Source organism: Rhinolophus hipposideros, assembly GCF_964194185.1.
Source record: "Rhinolophus hipposideros genome assembly, chromosome: 3".
Lineage (NCBI taxonomy): Eukaryota > Metazoa > Chordata > Mammalia > Chiroptera > Rhinolophidae > Rhinolophus > Rhinolophus hipposideros.
This window is the reverse complement of record NC_138049.1, coordinates 97,133,155-97,160,305: the sequence shown is the minus strand read 5'-3', so window position 1 is coordinate 97,160,305 and position 27,151 is coordinate 97,133,155. Positions and strand designations below refer to the sequence as shown.

At 46.2% G+C, this 27,151-nt stretch overlaps 2 protein-coding genes across 3 annotated transcripts in view; both read left to right on the top strand.

Annotated features, from left to right (window-relative positions):
• Positions 1 to 326: 326 nt before the first annotated feature.
• On the top strand, positions 327 to 26,509 carry TAF8 (TATA-box binding protein associated factor 8). Of its 2 annotated transcripts, none has more exons than XM_081044498.1 (9): positions 327 to 383; positions 1,209 to 1,365; positions 5,298 to 5,396; positions 5,723 to 5,785; positions 6,847 to 6,971; positions 9,468 to 9,615; positions 11,050 to 11,192; positions 16,421 to 16,560; positions 25,780 to 26,509. In XM_081044498.1, exons 1-9 carry the CDS (start codon positions 339 to 341, stop codon positions 25,820 to 25,822), a joined length of 963 nt encoding a protein of 320 aa, XP_080900624.1. In that variant the 5' UTR covers positions 327 to 338; the 3' UTR covers positions 25,823 to 26,509. The 2 variants fall into 2 exon arrangements, with proteins under 2 accessions (XP_080900624.1, XP_080900625.1); XM_081044499.1 differs by lacking the exon at positions 25,780 to 26,509 and adding an exon at positions 17,080 to 19,370 and having other exon boundaries at positions 332 to 383.
• CIMIP3 (ciliary microtubule inner protein 3) overlaps positions 25,872 to 27,151 on the top strand; it is a gene marked incomplete at both ends in the record, with an annotated part of 62,930 nt that continues 61,650 nt past the window's right edge. Inside the window, one exon of the mRNA XM_081042354.1 lies at positions 25,872 to 25,907. Within this exon, the coding sequence (XP_080898480.1) occupies positions 25,872 to 25,907 (36 nt within the window). The remainder of the gene's footprint in view (positions 25,908 to 27,151) is intronic.

Here is a 27,151-nt window from a genome sequence, read left to right as displayed (position 1 = left end):
AGTCACCGGCACTGGGCGGGACCCAGCCCGGAGTTACTAGCAGTCAAGTTCGGAGCGTTCCAGGGGTGTGTTCTTTGAGAAACGATTTCATCTTGAAATAAGGGTAAAAACCGAGGCCGCATTTTCCTGGCCAATTCCGAGGCTCCCTGGGGCCGCATCAACCTGCAGCTCACTGGAAGTCACGTGAGTCGGGACAACTGAAGCACCCCCGCCCCCAAACGCCTCCTCACTGAGTTTCGGAAAGCCCAGAGGGGCGCACGCCAGCCCGCCCCCTCTCCTCACCCGACGACTACAAATCCCATCCTGCCTTGCGCTCGCGCACGTTACGCCAGAGCAAGATGGCCGACACGACGGCCACTGTTGGGGCTGGCAGCTCCGGAACGGTAAGGGCGGGAGGCGCGGGATCGAAGCCGAGAGAATCTGGGCGTTCTGTAACTTATCCTTAGCCTGGGCAACAAGCTCATACCCAGACGTCCAGCCCCATCAGGAGCTCCGAGTGGAGGAGGGTCTTTCAGGCCGTACATGCCCCCCCTCCTTGGTACTTGGCGGCGGCCTCCTGAGTTGGTGGACCTGTATACCGATTGGCTTGTTCCCTGTTGGGGGTTGGGAACCCGGAACACCTCCTGATTGGTCCGAAGAGCCCGTTTAAGCCTTCTTATTGGCTAGCCAAAGTTGGGAGGGATTCCCGTTTCAAAATATTTAGCTTTCCTACTTTGCTGTTAAACCCTTTTACTCTCTTCAGCATGGTGTGTTCTTGTTTTAATTTTACTTAAATGGTGTGGAGACGGGAGGAATGAGAGAGAGTGATCATTTTTTTCTGAGAGATAGGCATAAATCCCATCATGAGTGGTTTAAAGAGATAATTTTTTTCTGGGAGATAGGCGTGAATTCAATCCCATCATGCGTGTTTCTTCAGTTGTATATTCTGATAATCTGCTCAAATAAAAAGTAAGAAACACTCGTTTGTGGTATTGGAATTTTAAGTTTTAAGTAAGCAGAAGGGCTATCTCTAGAGCCCCTTGGATGCTCAATTATTACTCAGTTGGCCAAGATCTATAAGTCTAAACATAAGAACTATCACATTTAATTAAGCACTGATAAATATTTAGCAAACGAATCTTTACTTGGCCATTGACGATATATGAATTATGTAATTGCATTCTTGTCCAGTGAATGAAAATCTCTCTTTCTGGGCTGCCGATTCACAGAGATCGGGAGGTAAACAGTCCACTAACCCCGCTGATAACTACCATCTAGCCCGGAGGCGAACCCTGCAAGTGGTTGTGAGCTCCTTGCTCACAGAAGCAGGGTTTGAGAGCGCGGAAAAAGCATCCGTGGAAACGTTGACAGAGATGCTACAAAGCTGTAAGTACCAGGAAATAATAGGCCTTCTTCACGTCAACCAAACATCTGTCCTGTGTTCTGCATTGTGATAGTGTTGGAGAGGATTTAAGAAAAAGAACATAGTAAAGTGATTTATGAGCTTTAGAATCAGATAGACTGGGGTGTAAGTCATTCCTCTGCCACTTAATAGCTTGCGCAAGTTGCTAAACCTCCTGAAACTTAATTTCCTCATTTGTGAAATGGGGTGATAATTTGCAAGTCATAGAACTGTGAGTGTAAATGAGGTGTATACTTAAAACATTCAATGCTGGGAATATTGTAAGCTTTTGATGACTTGTAGGTGCTGTTATTATTGCTGTTTGTGTTCTATATTCAGAGAACTCACGGTTTTGTTGGAGAGTCAGGGTTAATCCCCAAGCCACCACATGATATCCAGTATTGTGCCGTGTATAATGCGCTCCCGTTTATAATGCTCACCCATGTTTTTGACCCAAACTTTCAGGGAGAAAAATCCTTTCGTTTTAATTTTTTTAATTCAAATTGCTATTTGTTTATATGTAGTTACTTTTGTTTTTTGTATTATAAAGGAATTTGAGCACTTATTTTTTAATGTCTTATGGTACAAGAAATGTTATGTAACCAATAATTACAAAACACAAAAACAGAGACAAGGTACAAGAAATTTTATGTACCGGTAATTTATGATATTTACGCATCATAGAAGGCGAAGAACTCTTTGTCGTTGCAAGTTCATCATACATTCAACAAAACCGATTATCATATTCTGGGATATTATTTTCCATGTGGATATCGTTATTGATTTCTAGAGTTACAGTTTTAACTCAGAAGCGTGAATAAAAGAATTAAAAACATTTACGAGTAGCTACGGAATTAGTACTACCCATGTGTAATGCACATCCTTATTTTCCCCCTCACAAATTTGGGCAAAAAAGTATGCGTTATACATGGCAAAATACGTTAATAAAATGCTATGTTATGTGATACAAAGAGTAAGGGTGAATAAGTTTTGAAGAATGCCGGGAAAAACACTTTAAAAAGGAAATGTCTTGAGGTTTAGGAGCTAGAATGGTCTCACATAGGCTTTCCTGCATGTAGAGCGTATTTCCTTATTTGGGTCTTTTTTGGGAGTAGGATGGGATGAGGGATGGGTGTATGTTAGGTGTTTTAGAAGGATCAACACTTATCAATGGAAGTGAGAGAAAGGTTTAGGCAGAGGGAGAAGTTGAACTGCAATGCAGGCAAAGAATTGGCCAGCTCATTGGGGAGCTCGGGTGATAGTTGGCCATCAGGTATCCCACATCAGATGGAAAAGTCTCTGCCTTTGTGCTTTGGTCTTGACCAGTCGCTACATTTGGGCTACCTCAGGCAGGGCAAGATCTGGGGTGAGGTGGCTCTTTGACATTTGGAGTTTTAAGTACCAAAGGTTTGCCTAAAGCAGTGATCTCAAACGTTTTGGTCTTAGAACCCCTGTGGACTCTTTAAATATTGAGAACCCTGTGGAGTCGTGTAACGTGGGCTCTTTCTCCATATATATAAGCCACACTCTAAAGAAAACAGAAATTTTTAAAACATAAGAATGAACAAGCATACGATCAGTTATCCCTCAGAGCCATGATGTCATCACAGGTCCTATAGCCTCAAGAAAACTACAAGAGAGAATGAGTAAAAAGTCAAAGAATGTCTTTATTATGAAAACAGTTTTGACCTGTGGACTTTGGAAAGGATTTCAAGAATGTCTATGGATTCCCAGACCACACTTTGAGAACTTTTGTCCTAGAGGAATGGACTAATAGTTCCCAACAGATAAGAATTCAGTTCTTGAAAAGATTTTGGAATTCGGAGTTTAAAGGTCCTTGGAGTTGAAGCAGTTCTTTCTCAGACTACTGGACAAGAGGCCTTTTTTCTCTCAGAAGAAACGGTTGCCACGGAAGGGGACGGAGCTGAAATAGTTGTGTTAGAAAGCTAGGAGTATTAGAACTATATAAGGTCTAAAGATAGTATAAAAATCTTCCACGTAGCCAAAGGAAAATCAAGGATGGATGGCGTAAGCTGAGGGCCTCCTAAGACTTGGGCACCTCCATCTTGTCATTAGCTCTGGATAGCAAAGTTTTAGGATTGTGTTAGTTATAAGCACCAGACAGAAATGTTGTGTTTATTGACTACAATCACTTTGTTTCTGGGGACCCCAATCTTAAACTTACTCTATAAAACATATTCACCCTTACTCAGAGCAAAATCTCCATGTTTAATGTATTGCCTCTGACATCCTAGGACCTGCTGGCATATAAGAAAAAAACCAAGTAGGTGAAGCTATTTTAACTGCCACTTGGCATATTTCTGAGATGATCTACTGGGATTCTAATTAGATGTTCCCCACAGTAAACAAATGCTGCCCGCCGTTTTCATATGTGGAGACCGTTAGTAACTTGCTCAGAGGAGCATGGCGAGTTGGTAGCAGGTCTTCACTCAGACACCCTTCCCTATCAAGCACCACTTACTTTTATCTTCTGAACCATTAGCCCCCTAGAGCAGGAGTTTCTTGCCTTTTGGCACCGCTTTTACATCTGATGAATTCTGTGGAGCCATGAATTCTTGAGTGTAAAATTGAGCACAATTTCAGTTTTCATGGAACCTCCCATCCACTTCTGAAGCCCATTCATGGAGTCCAGCTTCATATCTTCCCCTTTTCCCTGAAGGACTTCAGCATAACTCTTAAAATAGAGGTTCAGCTTCAGGCAGAAGAAACAAAACTTTGCCAACCAACCTTTTCTTTTTTCTTTCTTTTTTTGGTGGCAAGATATACATGACTTAAAATTTACCATTTTAATCTTTTTTTTTGTATTTTGAGATTTTGGGGGGGGGGGCTTTTTAATAGATGTGTGTATATTATTGTTATTTTTGGGAGGGGAAGGGAACAGGACTTTATTGGGGAACAGTGTGTATTTCCAGGACCTTTTTCCAAGTCAAGTTGTTGTCCTTTTTGTGGAGGGTGCCGTTCAGCTTCAAGTTGTTTTCCTTTCAGTCTTAGTTGTGGAGGGCGCAGCTCAGCTCCAGGTCCAGTTGCCGTTACTAGTTGCAGGGGGCACAGCCCACCATCTCTTGTGGGAGTCGAACTGGCAACCTTGTGGTTGAGAGGATGCGCTCCAACCAACTGAGCCATCCGGGAGCTCAGCGGCAGCTCACTCAAGGTGCCGTGTTCAATGTTAGTTGCAGGGGGCGCTGCCCACCATCCCTTGCGGGACTCGAGGAATTGAACTGGCAACCTTGTGGTTGAGAGCCCACTGGCCCCTGTGGGAATCGAACCGGCAGCCTTCGGAGTTAGGAGCATGGAGCTCTAACCGCCTGAGCCACCGGGCCGGCCCCCATTTTAATCATTTTTAAGTATACAGTTCAGTGGCATTAAATAATTCACAACGTTGTGTAACCATCAACACTATTTCCAGAACTTTTTCACTTCCAAACAGAAACTCTGTACCCATAAATGATAACTCCCCATTCTCCCCTCCTCCCAGCCCCAGGTAACCTCTAATCTACATTTTGTCTCTGAATTTTTTTTTCCTGGCATATAAATCGAATCTTCAAAACGTTTGACTTTTGGTATCTGACTTATTTCACTTAGCGTTATGTTTTCAAGGTTCATCCATTCTGGAGCATGTATCAGTACTTCATCCCTTTCTATGGCTAAATAATATTCTGTTGGATGGATAGACCACATTTTGTTCATCCCTTCATCTGTTAATGGGCACTGGGCTTCCACCTTTAGGCTATTGTGAATAATGCTGCTGTGAACATTGGGGTACAAGTATCTGTTGGAGTCCCTGCTTTCAGTTTGTTTGGACGTATACCTAGGCGTGGGATTGATGGAACATATGGTAATTCTATGTTTAACTTTTTGGGAACTGAGAATAAGACTTTATTTGATCGTTTTCCAGACATTTCAGAAATTGGGAGGAGTGCCAAGTCTTACTGTGAGCACACAGCCAGGACCCAGCCCACGCTCTCAGATATCGTGGTGACACTTGTTGAGATGGGTGAGTACACAAGTTTCCAATTCTTCAGTGCAGCTGATTGGGGGTTGTGTGAGAGAGAGAGGAGTCCCTAGGAGTCAGCTACGTCTGTGGAGTGTTTTCAAATTCCTTCATGGTTTTTCTGGTCTGCTTTTAGCTTGAGAGGTTATCAATAGAGGGCGCCTCTGAACTCATTTAAGAGACCTCCTTGCTCCCTGTTGGGAATTCTACAGGAGCTTCTTCTGAGTAGCAGCAAAACGCTTGAGTTGGGAGCTTAAGCTATTTCACCACAGTGTTACACCCCAGGCCATGTTCAATATCCACAACGATGTTTGTTTCCTGTTTCTTAGGTTTCAACGTGGACACGCTCCCTGCTTATGCAAAACGGTCTCAGAGGATGGTCATCACTGCCCGTAAGTGACTTTAAACTGGAGTACTCAGTAAGTGCTCAGTTAATGCTTGTGGAACGAATTCATGGAATAAGGCAGGGATCAGTATGGTAGCTACTTCCTTATTGCAGCCTCATTCCATTATTTGGGGCTACCTATCATAGAATCTCTGCTTGGGCTGATAGGATTGGGATGTGAATTTCAGTCGCCAGAAAGGAAAACCAAGGTGTGGCTGTGATTCTTGTGCTTTAGCCCCCAGAAGGGCAGTCGATGCTGCTTGAAAAATGCCAAAGGTCTTGTTCTTCCTTAGATCAAGGGTCTGGAAACTATGGTCTGTAGGCCTCATGTGGCCCACCACCTGTTTTTATAAATAAAGTTTTATTGGGATACAGCCATATTTACTTGTTCTTGATGGTTGCTTTTGTGCTATTATGGCAGAGTTGAATAATTGTGACAAGCTGTATGGCTTGTAATACCTAAAATATTTACTCTCTGTCTCTTTAATCAAAAAGTTTAATGATCTTTGCCTTAGATAAACTGAGTGCCATAACTGAGTTGGGAGTAATTAGTGTGGGCTTGTAGGACCTGGGGAAAATTCACTAGATTTTTTTTCTCCATCACTGTTTTCAAGCTGGCATCTTTGGAAGAACTTCCCTCTCAAAGTAGCAATGGGAGGTGCCATTTTCAATCCCTTGTTGTTGTCATTAGGCCACGGTAATTAGCCTGGCGTATTATGTGTCTTTGTTACTGGGCTGTACGAGAAGAGAGTTAGCAGCCCATCTAAGTCCTTAGCTCCTCAGCATGCTCTTTTATGTAGTGAACACTGTCACAGCCCCCCACTCACCTGCCTGAGAGGCATGCAGGCAGGTTGTTGGAGGTGGGAATGTCACCGAAGGTCATCCAGCAGGGCTTGGCATGGGGGTGACCTTCTCAGGTCCTTACGCCATTGACGGCCTTTTAGTGGTAGAAATACAAAGAGCTTGTTGTTCAGAAAACTGAGGTCCAGTTTACTTTGAGAATAAAAGGGTTTGCGTCGAGACCCAAGGCCTTGGGTGGAGCAGTAACCAGTGACGGCTCTGTTCCAGCTCCCGTGACCAATCAGCCGGTGACTCCCAAGGCCCTGATTGCAGGACAGAACCGACCCCATCCGCCGCACATTCCCAGCCATTTTCCGGAGTTCCCTGACCCCCACACCTACATCAAAACTCCGGTGAGTGACGAGGTCGTGATGGGAGCTGTGACTGATGCAAAGCTGTCAGTTCCCACGGACTGTGAGACTGGAGTCCAAAAGTTATGTTGGTAAAAGGTGGGCTCAGAACTCAGAATGTCTTTTCACAATTGATAGACATTGTGGCAAAGGAGAATTATGTTCTCCAGCTGGCCGACAAAAGCATAGTTAACAAGAAATGAACACCGGCGCGGTTTTGCCCATCCCACCAAAACAAAAGTACCCCGCCACATGGAGAAGAGATTATAAGGATGTTTCACAAAATGTTCAGAGTCATTTTCAGTGGGCCATAGGTAACTTGTTTTGTGTGCGCTTTTCTGGGTTTTCCAAATTTTCCATAATAGAAAAGAGGTATTTTTTAAATCAGTGGGAAAGGTTGTTGAAAACATACTTGATGATATCATGAAATGAAACTTACCGTAACTCTGAGTTCTAGGTCTGAATGAGGACACACGGAGTTGTTTGCCATGGTTCTTGTTGACTGTGGTTCAGGTATGTTCTCATTAGCCAGAATAGCAGTCTCACCCTCCCTTGGGGAAGCTCGGTGTGCAGAGGAGTCCTCAGAGGTTCTTCCGCCCGCTTCCTTTGTCCCCACCTCCACACCACGTACTGGTGCAAAATGGCATCAGACTGGCTGTCGGAGCAAGTCTTCCGGGACATGTCTGCACACCGCAGGATAGGAGGGGAAGGAGTAGATGATCACCCACCAGTGCAATTCAGCCAGTGCCCATGACCAGTAGTCTCTGTATTCGTGTCCTAGAGCTGCCGTAACAAAGTGCCACAAACTAAGTGGCTTAGAACAACAGAAATTTATTGTCTGAACAGTTCTGGAGGTGAGATATCCAAAATCAAGTTGTGGCCAGGGCCATGCTCCCTCTGAAACCTGTAGGAGAATCCTTCCTTGCCTCTTCCTAGCTTCTGGTGGTTTGTGGACGGTCTGTGGGCGTTCCTTGGCCTGTAGATGCAGCACTCTGGTCTTCTGTCTTCCCATGGGCTTCTCTCGATATCTCTGTCTTCACATGGCCAGTTTCTTACAAGGGCACCAGTCGTATTGGAATAGGGTGACCTCTTTTTAACTGATCACATCTGCAATGACTCTATTTCCAAATAAGATCAGATTCTGAGATCCTGGGGGTTGGGCCTTCAACATATCCTTTTTTTAGGGGAACACAATTTAACCCATAAGTCTCTAACTCTAGTGTATCTAGTATATGTCACTAAAAATATTAAGCATGTAAACATTCATGCTTATTTACATGAACATTAGAATGTAATACTATACTAAAATAATGCACATTAAAAAATAATCGGACTCTTATTAAAGGTTCAGGAAACCTGTTTGCTTCTTTTTAGTGATTGCCTCTGCTTTTTATTTTTTGAAATCTTGATTTAATACTTGGTGAAATAATAAGTGGGAGGTCTGATTCTAAAATCAGTTTATTTTGATACTTTAAGAGCTCTCGTAGTTGAAACGGTGCCTTACAAAGATGTAGCGTCATTGGCTCCCCTTAATCACAAAACTAATTTTTTTTCATTCATCTACCAGTTACTCAAAGAATTTTGTTTGAGTTTTTCTGTTACATTTCCAACTTCTTGAATTTCAGTTTTCTGAAAAATGATGATAAGGTCTTACATTTTTAATGTTTGTAACAAGTATGCTCAAATTCCCCTCAAATTTTAAACATGTCAGAAAATGCTGTTTCTGTTTAAGTGTAGATATGGGAACTGTATATAGGTGACACACTTGAATTAACGTTGACAGCAGTGGAAATGTTTCCAAGTGCCTCCTTTAAAAATCTTATCTCCCAATCACAAAGAGTAGTTATTTTTTGGTCATTGTGAAAATGACCTTTACCGTTGCCGTTTAAAATGTTTTGGCCAACTTCTTGTTCTGATTAGATCTAGGTCATTTTTCACACTAACATGATTGCCAAAGAGCTCAGAACTAGTAAGAGGAGTATCAGGCCTGCCACTATCTCGTTCACTTGTACCTACATTATTATCTTCAATCTGGATTTCTTTGAGAGAATCTTTTGGCACAACATGTCCATTTTGTAAAGGTTGGTTTAAGACAATAAGACAACACAATCCACAAATCCACTTAAGCAGTCTCTTGCGTACTACAAGATGTCACGTTACACGGATGGAACCGCCGGTTCCTGTCAGGGCTTCCTGGCAGGATTCCCATTCTTCCTTCAGGAGGTATCTCCTACACCTGACACCAGCTGTCACCGGAGCTAAGTGAAGGTCCTGGGTCAATCTATAGTAAATATTTGTACATTTCTTAATTTTTCAGATTAAAAATAAATGCTAATGATAGTTATATCAATTTCTTTCTGGCTTTTAGGAATCTCTGCTCTCAATGATGGTAGTGGGTCATTTAAAGGGTGGAAGGATATAGCAACAGCAAGGCAGGGACCCCAGGAGAGCAGAAGGATCCGTTGGTATTACTTCGTGTCTTTGCTGTTCTCTTTTTAGACGTACCGGGAGCCTGTATCGGACTACCAGATCCTGCGGGAGAAGGCTGCATCCCAGAGACGAGATGTAGAGCGGGCTCTCACCCGCTTTATGGCCAAGACAGGCGAGACCCAGAGTCTTTTCAAAGATGATGTCAGCACGTTTCCATGTGAGAGTCTCTCCCCTCTGTGGACCCGGTCTTGTCATTTGAGATAATCACACCATCTTCCCTTTATCTCAGTGTGATAGGATGAAACGAATAAGCATTGTTCTTGTCTCAAGTGCATCCCGTTCTTTAGATTTCTGGCTCCTTTACCCAGGTCTTAAGGGCTTTGGCCCTATCTGATGACTCTGAAACAGTAATGGCCTCTGTTGGGACTAGCTGCTTGAGGTACTTTGAGTTTAGGTTACCTCAGGGGTGACGGAGCCCAAGGCATGAGAGAGACTCATAGTACAAGTGGCAGCCCTGATAGTAGAAGGGACGCTGGCATCAGGGGCAGGGCAGTTACAGAACACCTGCCAGGCTTTGCCCTCACGGTACCATCTCACTAAATTTCTCATCACAGTACTACTATTTCGCTGTGTGACCAAGTTACTTCATCTCTGTTGGCCTCAGTTTTTCCAGAGGTGAACGAAGGAGGTTGGTTTGAGTGATTCATTCAGTCAGCAAAGGCTCACTGTGTGCCTCGCCCTGGAATAATAGCAGCTAAGTTATTAAGTGGCACATACTCTGCTAATCATTTCCCTTACGTCATCTCATTAAGTCCTCTTGGGAGCCTATGAGTTAGGAGCTGTTATCACTACCATTATAGGAAGTCGAGATTTATAGAGAAGAGAAATGAAGTAACTTACCCAAGGTCACACAGCTGGTAGGTGGCTTTCAAACCTAGCTCTTTCTGACAGCAGGACCCCACATCCAAACCATATAAAAGTAATCGTGGAGTGTCTCCTGGGAATCACTTTCTACCACAGAAGTATACAGAGACTTGCTTTTATTCATTTATTTTATTATTTTTTTTTTATCAGCAATTTCTTCTTCTCATCCTTAGCATGTTTTGGAAGAACTGGGACGTCCATTTACCTGAAGCGCCCTCTAGCTCAGTGGATACACTTACATGTGGAGAGTTCTCAAGCCAATATTTGGACTTGAATCCTTCAGGCTGATGGGATCAGTATCTCTGCTGTAGAAATGAGGCTGAGAGGGGTTAATTGGCCTTGGGTACAAGATCACTGAGCTGATGCTTTGCTAGGATTCAGCCCCAGTTCCGTCTGATTTTAGTTATACTTGAGAAAATTGGGCTCTGCCGTCATAGTGCCTGAGTTCAGATCCCACCCTGCCACTTTGTGTGCTGGAAGAAGTCATTTAACCTTTTTGTGCCTTAGTTTCCTCATCTGTAAAATGGGGTTGGCAATTGTACTTACCTATTACAGTGGAGGTAAGGATTAAAGATAGCACGTATAAAGCCTGTAGGAGATCGGTAAGTGCTCGGAGCATGATAGCCATCACTGCCATTTGGTGCCACTCACTCATCTGTCGTAAGGCTCTAGGCTACCTGAAAGGACTCCATGACAGTGGAATCATGCCTCTCTTTTAATTCCCCAGTGATTGCTGCCAGACCTTTCACCATCCCCTACCTGACAGCTCTTCTTCCATCTGAGCTGGAGATGCAACAAATGGAAGAGACGGATTCCTCAGAGCAGGATGAGCAGACGGACACCGAAAACCTCCCTCTTCATATCAGCGCGGTGGGTCCTGCCTTCTGCCTGCCTCCGGGTAGCCCCCAAACTCACCCACACTGCCCTCAGCCTGTCGCCTGGGATTTGGCCATGACCTACCTTAGGCCTCTGGCTTTATTAGGGACTTGCATGATGGGCTCATGATGACCCAAGTGTGACAGCCATGTATGGCTGTTGGCCGCCATCCTGATAGGATGCATGTAGATCATCATAGAAAGTTCCATTGGACAGCGCTGACATAGACAAGGAATTTTGCTGTAAAGGGAAGGAGAAATGAAGTGGTAACTAAACGGGGAAGATTAAGGAGTTAAGAGAGGTGGTTTTTTTTTTTTTTAGGATAAAAGAACTAATAGGACGTTTGTACGCTAATGGGAATGATCTGGTAGGGAGGGGAAATGGAGGCAGGAGAGAGACACAGTTTGGAATGATGGTCTTCAGTAGGTGACACGGCCTGGGACCTGGTCCCCAAAGGGAGGGGTTCACCTTGTTCTGGACATTTCATACCCAGGAGAGGAGACAAGGTGTGTGGGCACAGGCAAGGTGGGTGAGGAGACAAGCTCATTGGAACTTGTGGGTGCTCTTTGCTGGTTATCGATGTGTTGTACTTGGCGAGTAAAAGGATAAGAGCCCGCTCTTGCTCTCGCGTCTTGGGAGAAAGTGCGAGGAGAGTCACAGAACAGCAGTTCTTAATGGCTGTCATGCCTTTAAGGCTTACAGGACCGTGACAGTCAGGTGACCACGTTCATCCATCCCTAAGATGGGCCCTGGCTTTTAAGCAAAGGCTACCTTAGTAGTTGAAGCTGGACGGAGCGTTCCCCATGTCCTCTAAGGCACGATGCACCCAATGGCGGCCAGCAGCTCCTGTCTGAGGTGGAGAGTGTCTGTTGTCTGAATAACTGTTATTTGTTGAAGCTCTCCCTTGCTTGAACACCATTTCTTTAAGGTCTAATGACTCCTTTCAGAATTAGGGCTGGGAGCCCATGGCTTTACATAAAGCAGATGACCTTGTTACTCTCCACTTGTGTTTTGGACTCAGGTGATTTAGTCTGAGATGGGGTAATTGGGTCGTGGACTGCAGTGAGGTTCACCTTAGGAGGAAGAGGAACCTTCTAAGTAAACCGCCCCACTCCTCTGTAAGCACAAAGGCATTAAAGGGCTTGCAGATGTGTAACCTAACACTCCATGTAGAAGGAGAGGTCATGGCGGAGAGTGAACTGAGGCTGAAAGAATGGCAGCAGCTGCCTGAGCGCCCTGGATACTGAGAGGCCCAGCCAGACAGCAAGCAAAGAGTAGGAAGAACTGACCCTTAGAGTCAGACGGGCCTGACTTCAAATCCAGGCTGTGCTACTTCCCAGATGCGTGACTTTGATTCTGTGACCCAACATCTGAGTCTTATTTCCTCACAAGTATAAACAGAAGCAGGGGCGCCTACCTGAAGGGCAAGTGGAAGCCTAACGTAAAATGAGCCAGTATATGTTAGGTGCCTGGCATATGGCAGCTCATGGCACCCACTGCTCCCTCCCCTGCTGTTTTAGGCTGTGCAACCAGGTGCTCTTCTATAAAAAAATAAAAGACTTCAAGAGAAGGATTCTAGCAACAATTTTATATACAATCGATGGGACTTCTTAGTGTTATTTTGTTAGACTGGCAAATATAATTGTACATTTCAAAATGCAGAATGTATAAAAAGATGTGTGGTGACAACTCTTTCTCCCATCCTTGTTCCCCGTTATCCACTTTCCCTCCTACAAAGCAACCAGTCACCAATCTCTTGTGTGTCCTTGTAGGGACCTAGTTTTTTTTTCGTGTTTTTTTTTGTTGTTGTTGTTGTTGTTGTTTTAAACACAAACAGCAAGTCGCAAATGGTTTGCCCCAGCTGGTTTCCCTCATCGATACATCTTGGCGATCATTCCATATCTGGATGTAAGGAGCACAGCCTCATCATATTCCATTGTATGGATGTGACAATTGAATTTAACCAGTCCCCTGTGAACTTTTAGGCTGTTTTCAGTCTGTGGCATTTACAGCTATTGTTACAGTTAATTAAATGGCTGGTATTTTAGATTATCCTTTTATCTGTAGATGGTAGCACATTTCTCAAAGACTGTTGCTAGGTAGTTACTTTCCTTAACCTGTTTCTTGTTTCTCCAGCTACTTGAATAGACTATTCATTTTAAATTTGTGTATAGTAGAATTGTTTCTCTTCCATTTAAACTAGCCACCTCCTATAGGCAATCCCAGTGTCTAAACTTTTTCTCTTTTATGAACAATGTACCCGTCATTTTCTCGACAAGTATTTATTTAGTACCTGTTGGTATGTGCCAGAAACTGTTCTGAGTGCTTGGGATACATCATGAACAGGACAAACAAAATGCCTTTTGGGAGTCTATGTGGAGACAGCGGGTGAACGACGGTAAATGTAATGCATGAATAAATCATTAGTATATTAAAGATGAAAATGCCATTGGGGGGAAGGTCCAGGGTGAAGGGTGGAGGTTCCAGTTTTAAATGGGGCGCTCAGGGTGGACATCGCTGAGAAGGTGACATTTGAGCAGAGACTTGAAGGTGAGGGAGTGAGCCCTGTGGCTATTTGGGGAAGAGTGTTCTAGAAAGGGAACAGCCGGTCCAAAGGCCCTGAGGAACAGCGTGGAGGCGAGTGTGGGTGTGGCTGAGGAAGGGGTCAGATCAGATAGGGCCTCGTGAACCATTTTAAGAACTGGCTTTTAACGGGGTGAAATGGGAGTTGCGGGAAGGTGTGGGGCAGAACGACATACCTGAACTTCTTCCAGGATCGCTGACTGCCGTGATGAGAATGGACGGTAGCAGGTGCAGGCAGAGGATAGGCTGCGGAAGGAGATCAGCCAGGAAGCTGTTGTCCTAGTCTAGGGGGCAGACAGTGGTGGGTCCTACAAGGGTGGTCGCCGTAGGGAAAGCGGAAGTGGTCAGATTCTGCCTTATTTTGAAGGTAAGGCCAAGAATTTGTCCTCACAGACTGGATGTGGAATGTCAAAAAGAAAAGCAAGAATGGCTGTGGAATTTTTGGCTTGAAAGACTGAAGGACAGAGTTGCCGTCACCCGTGGCCGGTAGGACTGTGGGAAGAGCTATTCACGCAGAGGGGAAGGTCCGGAGTTCAGTGTTAGGCACATTACGGTTGAGATGCCTACTTGACACCCACGTGGGGATGTTGCGTGGCAGCAGCTATGTGAGCCTGAAGGTCGGAGAGAGGTGAGGGCTGGAGAGGTACCTGTGGGAGGTGGCGTGGAAATGGCACTGAAAGCCGCGAGACTGGGTGGCGGTCATCCCAGGGCGTGGCGTCTGTTAGCGTGTACACGCATTGCCTGAGTTTGGCCTTTCCAGGCTCAAGGAGTTCCTAAGGACAGACCCTTCTGATCCCCCTTTTTGTTTTTTACAAATCTTGGTCAGTTTGGTACTTGACTACTTTTGTCTACGTACTTCTCCTGTCCTTCCCTATCCCAAGGCCACCTGTCCTTGCAGGAGGCAAGAGAGTGGCATTTCCAGAAGCTCTACTTGGGAGAAGAGAAGGTGTCCCACAACTCGGGACCCCCATTTTGGCCTTGTGAGGCAGAGGGGGCCGGATGGAGGGAGCCTCGGAACACCTCCAGCAGAGGTCCAGAGGCTGGCTTTTCGGCACCTTTGTGTCACCACCATCCTTAGTATTGTCTCAGGAAATACTTAAGGCACAGCTGAAGTGAACTCCCAGTAACTTTGAAGACAGGGCTTTTACGGTAGAGACATGAGAGGAGCTGGGTAGGGAGTGAGTTACAAATTCAAGCCGTAAAGAACGTCAGAAAGGCTGGGAGCCAACCATCCGAGGCAGGTCTGGTTGTGGTCATACGTTGTGTCTGGCACGAGCCATGTTGATCTTGGGGCACTTGCTTTCCAGAGAGCTTCTAGAAGGTCTGCAGTGGCTCTGAGTCACCTGTGGTCCCACCAGACCAGGTGTTGGAGAGAGAAAGCACAGACCCTGGATGGAACTGGGTCTTTGGGGAGAACACGACTGATGGGACAATGAGAGAGCGTGTAGCAGAACCTAGAATCGTCCAGTTTCTTCAGGTTCACTCAGCCTGAGACTGTCCTAGGCATCCTAGGCCAGCAGTCTCCGGAGGAGAGTCTGCTGTCCATTTCATGCCATCTGATCACAGTGGCCTCTGCCCTGCTGTCGTTTGCCAACAATCTCCTGGTTGGGGTCAGGTCCTGTTTTGCCTCAAGTTACAGAACAGGAATCTCAGTGAGTGACAGAACCCTTGGCCTGTCACCAGGGGGCGCAGCCCAACCAGCTTCTGGTCACTTGCAGTCACTTAGGCTTAAGCTTCTAGGTCAAGTTCGTCATGTGATTCTCACCCCCTCCCTGGCAGCTTCTGCTCGTTTTATAGAACCAGGAACAGAGAAGAGAGTATAAATAAGGAAAGGAGAATCAGCCACCCATATTCCCAGAATCAGTTTTTTAAAATTTAAGCATAGTACTTTTTTGTGCCTACACACAATTATGATTAAACATTGTTTTAGTTGGGCTCATATGGACGCTATGTAAATGTACAAACTCTTCTATAGAATCACTTTCCTCAAAAACCAAACCAGAAAGGCCTGACCCCCAGGTCACAGATGGGGGTTATTGGCAATTTCCCGTGTTGGTGCGTCATGCTCTGCTTTGCCTGGGTAGGAACCCGCAGCGCTCGAGAAGTTTCTGGCCGCTGCTGCAATATGGTCATTGGTGCCATGTTGCAAGTACCAGATATTTTGAGAATTGAAGGGGATGCAGCGTGACTTCCATTAGCATTGGTTCAGGAGAAGCCCTCTGCACACGATTTGTTCTGACCCCGTGTGTCTCTCAGTCCTGCAAAGCGTGGAGGGCCACTTCTCTTTGTTCTTTATCTCCCCACAGGTTGCGCTTCCTCCTGAAGCATCTCCATGTTAGCCCCTGACTCCCTTCCCCTGCCGGGTCTCTGTTCTTTCTAACTCATGTCCCGGCCTTGTCAAGAGTTCAGGGTTTTGTGTTCCGTGCGCCACTGTGTCAAAGCTGTTGGTCTCACCTGCCTCTGATAGCCAGCCACTGCCTGGGCCGCATTTCATCTGAGGCAGAGATGGGCACCGTGAAAAGCAGGAGGTCCCTGGGCTTCCAGTTTCTTGAGGGGAAACTAATACTAGTTCGTGTTATAGGCATGGTCTCTTTCCTTTTGTCACTGGTGTTTTGCTTCATTTTGGCTTCTGTTCACAGGATGATTCTGGCGCCGAGAAGGAGAACACCTCTGTCCTGCAGCAGAACCCCTCCTTGCCAGGGAGCCGGAATGGGGAGGAGAACATCATCGACAACCCCTACCTGCGGCCTGTGAAGAAACCCAAGATCCGCAGGAAGAAGTGAGTTGGGGACTGGGGTGCGGAAATGCCTCTCTGGCCAGCCACGGTGATCTTCTCTGCTCCTGGGCAGAAAAGAGAGGCTCACCAGTGGGGCTGGGCCTTGGGGCAGCTGTTCTGGTCAGGGGAAATACAGAGGGTGCCAAAAACAATGTAGACACATTGGAAGAAAGGAAAACTGTATTAAAGTTGTCATAATATGTACAGATAACAAAAGGTGAATACAAGTCACTTTGACTTCTGCAATTACAAGAGGTGCTCAAAGTGGTTCCCATCAGCATCCAGACACTTCTGATGACGGGAAACAACTGCTTGAGCAACGCTGACCAGTGTCCACTTGTAGACATTTTTTGGCGCCTCGGTATTATCCCTTTTCCTCCCCTTACTTGTCTCGCATGTGTACCTCTTGCTGCATAGAGCCCGGGGACCAACACTCACAGCCCTGGAGTTGTTCCCCCTTCCCAAAAGGAGAGCACATGGGGCCCCCACCAGGCAGGCTCCATGGACTCCTCTTCTTTCTAGGTCCCTCTCGTGAGCTGAGAAGGAAGCCTGCCTTGTACAGAGACGTGGACACCACCTTCCTGGGGGAGTTAAAGCCACTCGAGGGAAGAAGAGTGGGTGGCTTCCTCGTGGTCCAGCCGAGGCTGCCTGGGTGTGACCGGGCATGATTTTAGTAGCAAACTCTATATTAAGATTACCTATTTTCACTGGATGCGTGGGTTGAGTAAGATACGATGGTAATAACGAGGCTTTCTTAATCGAGCAGGCCATCCTGTGGGGCGTGGGAACAGCTGTTGACCTCATTTGTTGTTGTAGGACTTGATTCCTTTGGAATTTGGAAGGCCAGGAGAGGTGGCAGGAGAGAATGGGCCAGAAAGACTCTTTGCCTAGTTTCTATTTCAGGGTATCCAGATCCCTTTGATTGACTCGCAGACAGTCTTTCTGTGCCACCAATTTATCTTCCTAAGACCTCCTTGTTTCTCGCCTCACCTGGGCTCCAGGTGCCCTGTTGAGCTGAGTAAAGGTAACTTGGTCCCCCTGCACCATGTTGGAAACAGGAGGCCCACACATCACACTCCTTGATCGGGGCCGGCAGGAATCGGGGCCTGAGCAGAGAGGAAATGTGGAGGAGACTGGTGTGTAAGGGCAGCATCGATTCTCAAGAGCATCTGATGAACTTCCTGAAACAGGGCCACGCTGTCTCCTGAGAGATTTGTCATTTCTATCCCACTGTGGAATGTATGCTTGGGAACCACCAAGTCCTGGCGCGTATTGGGAAAAGAGTTCTCTCTGACAAGAGCCTTCCTAGATCCGTGGGTCTATTATGCTGTGACCTGACAGAGGAATCACCGAGGAATCAACAGGAAAAGGAACTGATGGGGGGTCAGTGGGTGGGTGATGAGATTTGGCTTTGTGTTCTGAGAGCTGAGGAGCCTGGTCGGTCTCCTGGAAGGCTGGCACAGACAGAGGGCTATGCTCCCCCCTTTTGGTGGAAGTGGGCTGACAGCAGCCAGGCCAAGGTGCTCTTCCAGAAGCACGTCTGAATTTGTTCAACCTCTTTGCCTCCTGGGAGGAGAAGATTTTGTTTTTGATGTACCCAACAAACCAAACAAGTGTTTAAGGAAGATATTGGGTAAGCTGATACCCTTTGTCTGGTCTCGGGAGGAAGAGATTTAAAAACCACGTCTAAGGAAGAAAAATGCCAGTGACACCAGGAAGTTTACACAGAATACTCGAGTTCCCTGGGTTAGCATCTTCAAGTCCATACTGAACTCTCATACTCGGCTTCCACTGTCATCTCTTAATCTTCCGGCTCTTGGGACTTGAAAACTCAAAAAACTTGGTGGCTGGACAGCAGGCTCCATGTTCCTCTGGCCTCACTGTTCTCTAGATTCCATCCCATCTAGAAGGAAAGAGCTGCTTGTCAGTAACTGAAGGAGTGGGGGTGGGGGCGTTGCTAGTGAGAAATTTGGATTCCCCAGCTCTGGACCACATAAGAGTTTTTCAGGTTTGTAGTGACCTGAAACTCTTTCCATTCAAAGCAGTCAGGTGAGCCTGTGCTGGCCCCTCGGCGTGTGTGATTCGGCTCCTGACGGTGCTCGCCGTGTTCAGTTACTTAACTCCAGTCCCATGTTTGAGCCATGGCAGGTGCAGGCGGAAACCTCCCCAGCTTGCCGCCTTCACGGCTCTCGGGGGCAGTTGTCCCAGCCAACATTTCCGCAGATCCTCTCTTGCTGTTACCATCTAAAACAAACACCTGTTGAGCGCCCGTCACGCTGAGGGAGAAGGTGGGATTTGGGAAAAGTCGCCGTTTCTGCTGCGAGAATTTCAGAGGCTGTACTGCTGTAATTCTGTTCTGGATGAGAGACCTGGGAGATGGTGAGGCAACTTGAAACATTGATCCGACTGTTGGTGTGTAAAAACTGTGCATACTTCTCAGTATATTTATAAATTTCTATTTTTTATAACTTTGGGGGAATTCTTAGAGGGAAAACGGCCAGATAACAAATGTGATGTACGAGCTGTTAATAAAAGATCATAAAAACTTCATAAATGAAACCGAAGTAGAAGCTTTGGACTTAATTTGTATTCAAAAGGCATAGCAATGAATAAGGCTATAAAGAGATCAGTAAGGCTTAGTTAGTCCTTCTGTTGGACTAGGTACCCCTAGGAACTATCCGAAACATTTTATTTTGGAAATATTCAAACCCAAAATTAGAGAGTAAAGTAATAATATATATATATATTTCCTTATGTCTCCTTCATCCAGCTTATACACTTATCAACATCTTTTCAATTCTGTTTTATCTATTTCTCCCACTTTTTTTTTCTTTATTTTTTTCTTCCTGGAGTATTTCTTAAAGCACATCCAAGACCTATGTCACTTAATCTGTAAATATGTCATTTTGCAGTTCTGGCAAACCTTTATTTTTTTAAATTTTGAAATCATTACAGAATCACAGAATGTTGTAAAAGGAAGAAACCATGTTCAGGGAGGTCCTCCGTACCCTTCACCCACTTCCCGGTTCCCCCAGCAGTAGCACCTGGTGTAACTAGTGCAATACCAAAACCAGGAAATTCGCTTTGGTACAATCCACAGAGCTCATTCAGATTTCACCATTTCCTGTGTGTGTGGTCCTGTGTGTGTGTGGCTCTATGCAATCTTGTCATGTGTAGATTTGTGTAACTACCACCATGAGCAAGATGCCCAGCATTTCCATCCCCACCAGGCTCCCTCAGGCTCTCTCTTTATCACCACACCTACCTCTCTATCCCGTCCCTAACGTCTGGCATTCTCCCTCTCTAGAATTTCACTTACAGAATGTTATATAAGTGGAATCGTCAAGTTTGTAACCTTTTGAGGTTGGCTTTTTTTCACTCCGTATACGTGAGTGAGAGCTTTCCAGCTTGGGGTGTGTGTCCATAGCTCTACCCTTTTTATTGCGGAGAGTAGTTCATAGGATGGATGTCCTGTCGTCTCTTTAACCAGCCACACAGTGAGGGGCAGCTAGGCTGTTTCCAGATTGGGGCTCCTATGAATAAAGTGGCTATGAACATTTGTGAATAGGTTTTTGTGTAAATATAAGTTTTCATTTCTCTGAGATGAATACTCAAGAGTACAATTGTTGGGGTCTGTGGTATCGACATGTTTAATTTGAAAAGAAACACTATTTTCCCAGGTGGCTGTACCATTTTACATTCCTACCAGCAATGTATGAGTGATCCAGTTTCTCTACATCCTGGCCAATATTGGGTGTTATTATTTATTTTATTTTAGCCATTCTGGTAGGTGTGTGGTAATATCTCATTGTGATATTAATTTGCATTTCCCTAATGTTTAGTTGTTGAACGTATTTTCATATACTTACTTGCTACCTGTATATCCTCTTTGGTGAAATGTCCATTTGAGTCTTTTGTTTAATTTCCAATTGTTTTGAGATTTCTGTGTATATTCTAGATACAAGAACTTTGTCAGACATGTGGTTTGCAAATATGTTCTATTCTGTAGCTGGTCTTTTTCTCCTTTTCACAGGGTCTTTTGCAAAGCAAAAGTTTTTAATTGGGTTGAAGTGCAATTGGTCCATTTTCGTCTTTTATGGATTGGGTTTTTAGTGTCAGGTCTAAAAATCTTCAGCAAGCCCTAGGTTCTGAAGATTTTTTCTATATATTTTTTGTAACATTTTTATAGATTTATGTTTTGCATTTTAGTCTTTGATCTATTTGGAGTAAATTATTATGTAAGGCATGAGGTTTAGGTTGAGTTCGTTCTTCTTCCTGTGGTGTCCAATTGATCCAGCACCATTTGTTGAAAAGCTTCCCTTCCTCCATTGAATTATATTTGTACCTTTGTCAAAAATTAGGGGATTTTTCTGGTATGGAGCATACTTTTGTGGATCGATAGATTTCTTCCTTCTTTCCTTCTTTCCTTCTTTCCTTCTTTCCTTCCTTCCTTCCTTCCTTCCTTCCTTCCTTCCTTCCTTCCTTCCTTCCAACCAATCACCATGTCAATATCACATTTAACAAATGAACAATCTCATGATATGCCCTACTACTCAGTTCATATTCAGATTTTTCCAGTTGTCTCACAGATGTCTTTGTTTTTAACAGTTGGCTTGTTTAAATCAAGATGCGAATAAGATCCACACAGTGTACTCGTTTTGCGTGTCTCCTAAGTGTACTACTGTCCATCTGGCATTTATCTGTGTGCCCCTTCCGGACTTCCCACCTCCTGGATCAGCAGCCCCAGCGCTGGCCTGGGGGCAAGGATTCTCATCAGGCCCCTTTAACTGACCAGGTGGAATTTACCTGGTGATTAGTGGAGTTAACTGAGAAATCAGTAACAAAATGGCCAGGCTTTGGGAAGCAACAAGCCATAAAAGGAGCTGGTATTCCTGAGCTTTGTTTTTCTGGAATCCTGAAGTCTCTTTCCTTAGAGCCTTCCTCATTCAGTCAAACAAGGCGTGGTGATATTTGTATAGACAATTCACCAGCTGTGAGATTTGGGGCAAATCACTAAACTTCCAAACCAATTTCTATAAAACGGGATGATTACGATACCTCATCAGGAGGATTTAGTAAGAATGTCTGCAACTGTGCTTTAGAAACGACAATGTTATTCCATTGCCAGACCTTTCTCTGTTGCTTTTAAAATGACATATAAAGAATACTTACTGGCGAACTTAACTGTTACCAGTCATGGTTCTGAGTGTCTTACACATATTGACTCATTTAATCCTAACAGTTCCCTTAAAAGTAGATGTTCTTACTGTCCCCATTTGCAGTTGAGGACACGGAGGCCTGGGGAGGGCAGTAAGTGACCTGAGTCCACTTGGCCACTGAGTAGGCGCACTGCAGCCCACACCCAGGCATTCCGTGCAGAGTTCATGCTTCTCACCTTTCATGCTATTGTCTCGCAACTGTGCTTCTCTCCCTCAAATGCATTGAGGACTGTGTGTGTAAGGTCTTTCCCACACACCCACACTCTCCTTGGCCTGCGGGTGTGGGCAGAAGGGAACTAGAAATGGAACCAGTTGCAGAGAGGGATAGTCAAGCTGCTAATCACTGCTCTTAAGGTAGAACATTTTTAATGAATTTTGATTAGTTTATGAATACTGGATCTGTAACAGATTAGTAAAGAGACTAGGATTTCCTTGTGCATGGAGAGTGAGGATCTTTGGCAAGATACATGACTGGCCCCTCACTCCCCCTTGGGATCCCTGGCAGAGATGGGCTGGAACAAGCTTCTGGTGTGATCTAAGGTGGTATTTCTACTGGATTAAATGGTGGGTCCCAGTATGATATAGGCTGCTCCAAAAACAATTCCCCAAATACAGTGGCTTAAGACAGAAATGTATGCTTTATAGGGAAGCCTGAGTAGATGGTCTAGGCGGGCGTGGTGGCCTGATGGTGTCGTTTACTGTCTTATGGTTCCCCCATCACCTTGGGTGATGCTTATGTCCATGGAATGGAAGATGGCGGCCGCTCCATCTTTAGGTCCACATTCCCGTCAGAGAAAAGAGGAAAAGGGGGTATGTGTGCAAAGGAGACCTGAAGACCCAGAACATGTCCCCTCTTAGCCACATGGCCCCACCAAGCTGCAAGGCTAGCAAGGAAATGTGGGTTTTTGCTGGATGGCTCTATGTCTAGGTAAAATTTGGGAGCCTTGTCACCATGGAAAGAAGGAAAGAATGGATTTGGAGGACAACTGGCAATCTGCCACAAATGAGGTTTAGGGCGTGTACCCTGGAACAGGGAGCAAACCCTCCTCTAACACTGAAGCCACATGAAGTATTGCAGGCACTCTTGGCTCTCCCAGCGCATCCCAGAGGCCAACAGTCAGGTTGGATGGGGCCCTCGGTGGGGTCCAGCCAGGCTTTTGCCTCTGGCCTGTGACCTGTTGATTGCCTCTTCCTTTAAAGTTGTTCTTGTCTCCCCTGACATTGTCCTTCTTTCCTTCTTAGTCTACCTCTTGGCCTCCCTTTTCTTGGCTGCCCCTTCCCCCCGACCGCCCAACTGTGGATGGTCCCCAAGCTCCTCTGCTTACCCAGGGAGATGGCTCATCTGCAACTCAGCACCCGTCTGTCACTTGCTCTCCACTGAGCCGGCTGCTTATACTTCCAATGCAACATGGTCAGAGTGAATTTGATTTGCCCTTTCCCCCAAACCACTTCCACCCCCCAGTTTTCCCATTGCAGGCAGAAGCTGGAAACAATGAGTGAGGCCAATAGCAGCAGCCCTGGAGTATTTACCCTGGGCCAGGACTGCAGGCTTTCCAGCTTTACCGTCACCGGGCTAAACGCCCAGGATCTTCATTCTACATCTGTATCCATCAGTCATCAGATTCTGCCGCCTCTGCCTTTCCAGTCTGCTGCTGCAGCAGCCTTCCTGCTCCTCCCCAGCCAGTGTCCCCTGCCAGGCCCATCTTCCTATAAACCCACCTTTGTCATTTCCCTTTCTGCACTAGGACTTGCAGTTCTTCACTATTGCTCTTCACTCCATGTCCAAGCTGCCCAATCTGGCTTTCGTGGTCCTCTGCCAATTCATGTTTTTTTCTGGATAACTCATATTTCTTTCATTTGCGGGTCTAGTGCCTTCTATGCGTGCCAGGTACTATGCCAGGCTCTAAGGAGACTGTAATGAGAAAGACAGACATGTCCCCTGCCCCCAGGGGGTTCATTCTAGTGGGAAGACGTACAAAGAAAACAAAACCAAAAGCAGTGCAGATTGTAGAGGACACAAGTGGGGGTCTCCCCTCGAGGGGAGAAGGCCATTCTCATCACTGCTGCGTCCTGTGCCTTCATTTAATCTCCTCACCTCCTAAAATCTTGCCCTCTTTCCAGCCTCCATATCCTGTTTTCACATTGCGTTGGTCCTTCCCTTCCTCGTTCACTCATTTGACAAACATTATGGAGCGACTCTGTGCAGGCGCTGAGCCAGATGTTGGGGTAGAATGCAGAGTATAAAGTCCTTATGGTCCAGATGGGGGACAGACAGCTCACAAACAACAGATATGTGATGTCAGGTGGTGAATTGGGGTCCCGAAAGGAAAGCGATAGTGTACTCTGGGTAACTTGAGGAAGGTTTAATAAAGGGATCACCTCCAAAGATGGGGACAAGGTATAGGGGGACCCATGGGGTGCTGTGGTACCTGAGTGAGTAACGGAGCGGAGGGAGCAGGTACCAGCACCTAGAGAGAGGCCTTGGGTCCTTGAGGGGCCAGATAGCAAGCAGCAACCCTGCAGGGAGGGAGCCAGCCCAGGAATGAATACCCTGACCTCACTGTCCTCCCTCCTACCTTCTGGTATCCTGCCTGAGGGCACAGGCCAGCCAGCCTCCCAGGGCAGCATGTGGGGTGGAGGAGGTAGAGGGAGTGCTGGGAGGAGACGATGAAGGGAGCTAGGTGCTAAAGGGGGTGCTATTTTAGAAAGGGTAAGGAGGGAAAGCTGTCTTTGAGCAGGGCCCTGAGTGCGCGTATAAAAGCATTCCCGGGAGAAGGAAAAGCACGTGCACAGCTCTGAGGCAGGAATGTGTGTGCCCCTCCAAGGGTGAGGGGCCGAATGCCTGGAGAGTGGTGGGAGAGGGGACCACATTGTGCAAAGGCCTCTGAGTAAGGCCTTTGAGTGTTATTCTGAGGGAGATGGGTAGCAAGGGAGAGACAGGAGTTGACTTAGCTTGTCAAAGAATCGTTCTGCCTGCTGGGTTCATTCTGCCTGTGGTGTCTCATACCACTATTTCTCTTCAGTTTCACATAGTTTGGCATTTAGCAAACATGATTTAAGTGTGGGGACTGTCAGCCACCCCAGAACTGGGGGGGGGGTGCGTTAGCCCTGGCCCCAAAAGAACCGAGGAGTGACTGATCCCTGCAGATTAAGCCCTGTATGAAAGGGAGAGGATGGAATCTCAAGGTGTCCTAACTCCCATAACTCCCTTCCCTGGGGCATAGCCTTATATTCAGGGAGAAAAATAACATCAGCTACCAGGACAGAGGGACAACTGTCCGTAGAGGGTTGGACTTGAGGACTTGGCTGAAGTCAGTGCTCAGATCCTAACAGGGTGGGGTTAGCAAGAGAAGCTTCTGGAAGAGGTGAGTACATGACAGGGAGGGCCGAGATGGCCTGAGGCAAGGCAGGAGGGCAGGCGACAGCCTGAGAGGACTCAGTGCCCAGGTGCCTGTCATTCCTAAGGCCCCGACTGCCCAGCTCCGCCCCGAAGCTCCTATGTCCCTCCTGTAATGTCTTCTCTCTCGATGCTAGTTTGGGGCCCCCGTAACCAGCCTTCTCCCTTGTAAAGCTGGATGAGATCCCCTCCATGGCATTAGCCCTCTGATTGTACCCAGCTTGGCAGGTTTGGTTTTGGAGCGTCTGGTGGCTCCACACTAAGATTGCCCCCAGAAAGGGGCCATCTGAACTGGTGGGGCTTCCCGCTGAGGCCCCCTGGGGTCCAGGGTTGGAAGGGGTCCTCCTCCAGCATCTTTACCCAGGTGAGTTCCTGATGACCTGAGAGGCTTTGACAGAGAAGGGCCAGGGTCCTCAGAGGCACATAGAAGTACTTCGTTTTGTGGGTACAAAAGGAATGACCCGAGCCTTGTCAGTTATTTGCCATCATGAGAGAGCCCAGGGGCCCCAAATTCTAATTCTGTTTCTTTTGGATTTTGTTATGAATTTATGTATGAATTCTCTTCAACCACTGATAGTGGGTTTCTCATTCTTCTGTTTTACTCAGGCTCATACTGAAACAAGTTTTTAATTCTCTGAACGTCAACTGACAGTGCCCAGGTGCCAGTGGGGGGGCAGCTGGCCTCAGGGTAAAGATTTCCCAAGGACACTCTCACTCCTGGAAACAAATTCAAGGTATTTTTCCTCTTCTTGGACCCAGTGGCGTACTTTCCATTTTATCACGAGCTTTCCTTTTCCTCTTCTTTTTATTTAATTTAATTTTAAATAGAAAAATATATGTACACAGTGTGAAATTTAAAAGATATAAATGATAACGAAGCATTTCCCTCCTCCCATTTCCCAGACTCCCTGTTCTCATCCCCAGAGGCTACCAGTAGGTGTGTATCAATATTATCTTAAGTATTCTGGAAATAGTCTGTGCATCAAATGCTTGTTTATACTTTCTCCCCTTTTCACACAATGGTAGATACTCTATCAACTATCCATGGATTTTTTTCTCCACTTCTCAGTGTAACTTTTGGCGATGGTTCCATGTCAATAATAAAAAGCTCCCTTGTTCTGTTTCATGGCTGCACAGTGTGCCATTGTATGGCTCCACCATCACTTACGTAACCAGTTCCCAGTTGATGGACACGGGTTTCCATCATGCTGTTTCAAGAATGGATGCAGCGAGTAGCTTTGTGCTTAAGTCATTTCGCTACCCGTGCCTCCAACGACTTTTGTGGACAGATGTCGTTGCCCAGTTCTTCTCACAACATGGATCAATGTACACCCTCACCTCTGTGCCTCTTTCCTTACACTTTCGCCGCCTCAGTGTTTCGAAACTTGTTAACCTTTGCCAGTCTGACAGGTAGAAAGTGGTATCTTGCTGTGGTTTTGTCTGAGTGGCGTCGAGTATCTTTTCCTATTCATTTTACTGTAATGAGCAAGGGGGTGTACCCATCCGGAATCAGGGACATAATCACCGTGTGGTGTGATGACACCCCCGCAGAGGAGCCACCCAGGTGCTCTGCCATCCCAGAGCCAGGAGCTGGCACTTCCGGAGGCTGGCAGCATCTGAGCTGGCCCTGAGGGTTGACTAAGTCAGGTAGAGGGAGGAAAGATGTTCCAGGCAGAGAGAACAGAGACCACAGCATATGAGGGGAGCACGGGCTGAGCGTGGGAATGCAGGTGGAAGATGGACCCTAAGGGTCACGTTGGCCTCGCCGAGGAGTTTGCGTTTTGATCCTCTGAGAATCAGAATGCAGGTGAGAAACCAAGGGGTATCTGGGAACAAATCCATTGACTGAGCACTGGCTACATGCCAGGCCTGTGCTGAGCACTGCACGTGGATTAACTCTGTCCATCCTCAACGGCCTCAGGAGGTGGTACAGGTATCATCTCCGTTTATACACATGGCACCTCATTGAGTTATAGCA

Coding starts and splice junctions, on each gene's coding strand:
- TAF8 (XM_081044498.1), top strand. CDS start 339: ATGGCCGACACGACGGCCACTGTTGGGGCTGGCAGCTCCGGAACG. Junction 1,366..5,297: donor GACAGAGATGCTACAAAGCT/GTAAGTACCAGG, acceptor ATCGTTTTCCAG/ACATTTCAGAAATTGGGAGG. Junction 5,786..6,846: donor GAGGATGGTCATCACTGCCC/GTAAGTGACTTT, acceptor GCTCTGTTCCAG/CTCCCGTGACCAATCAGCCG.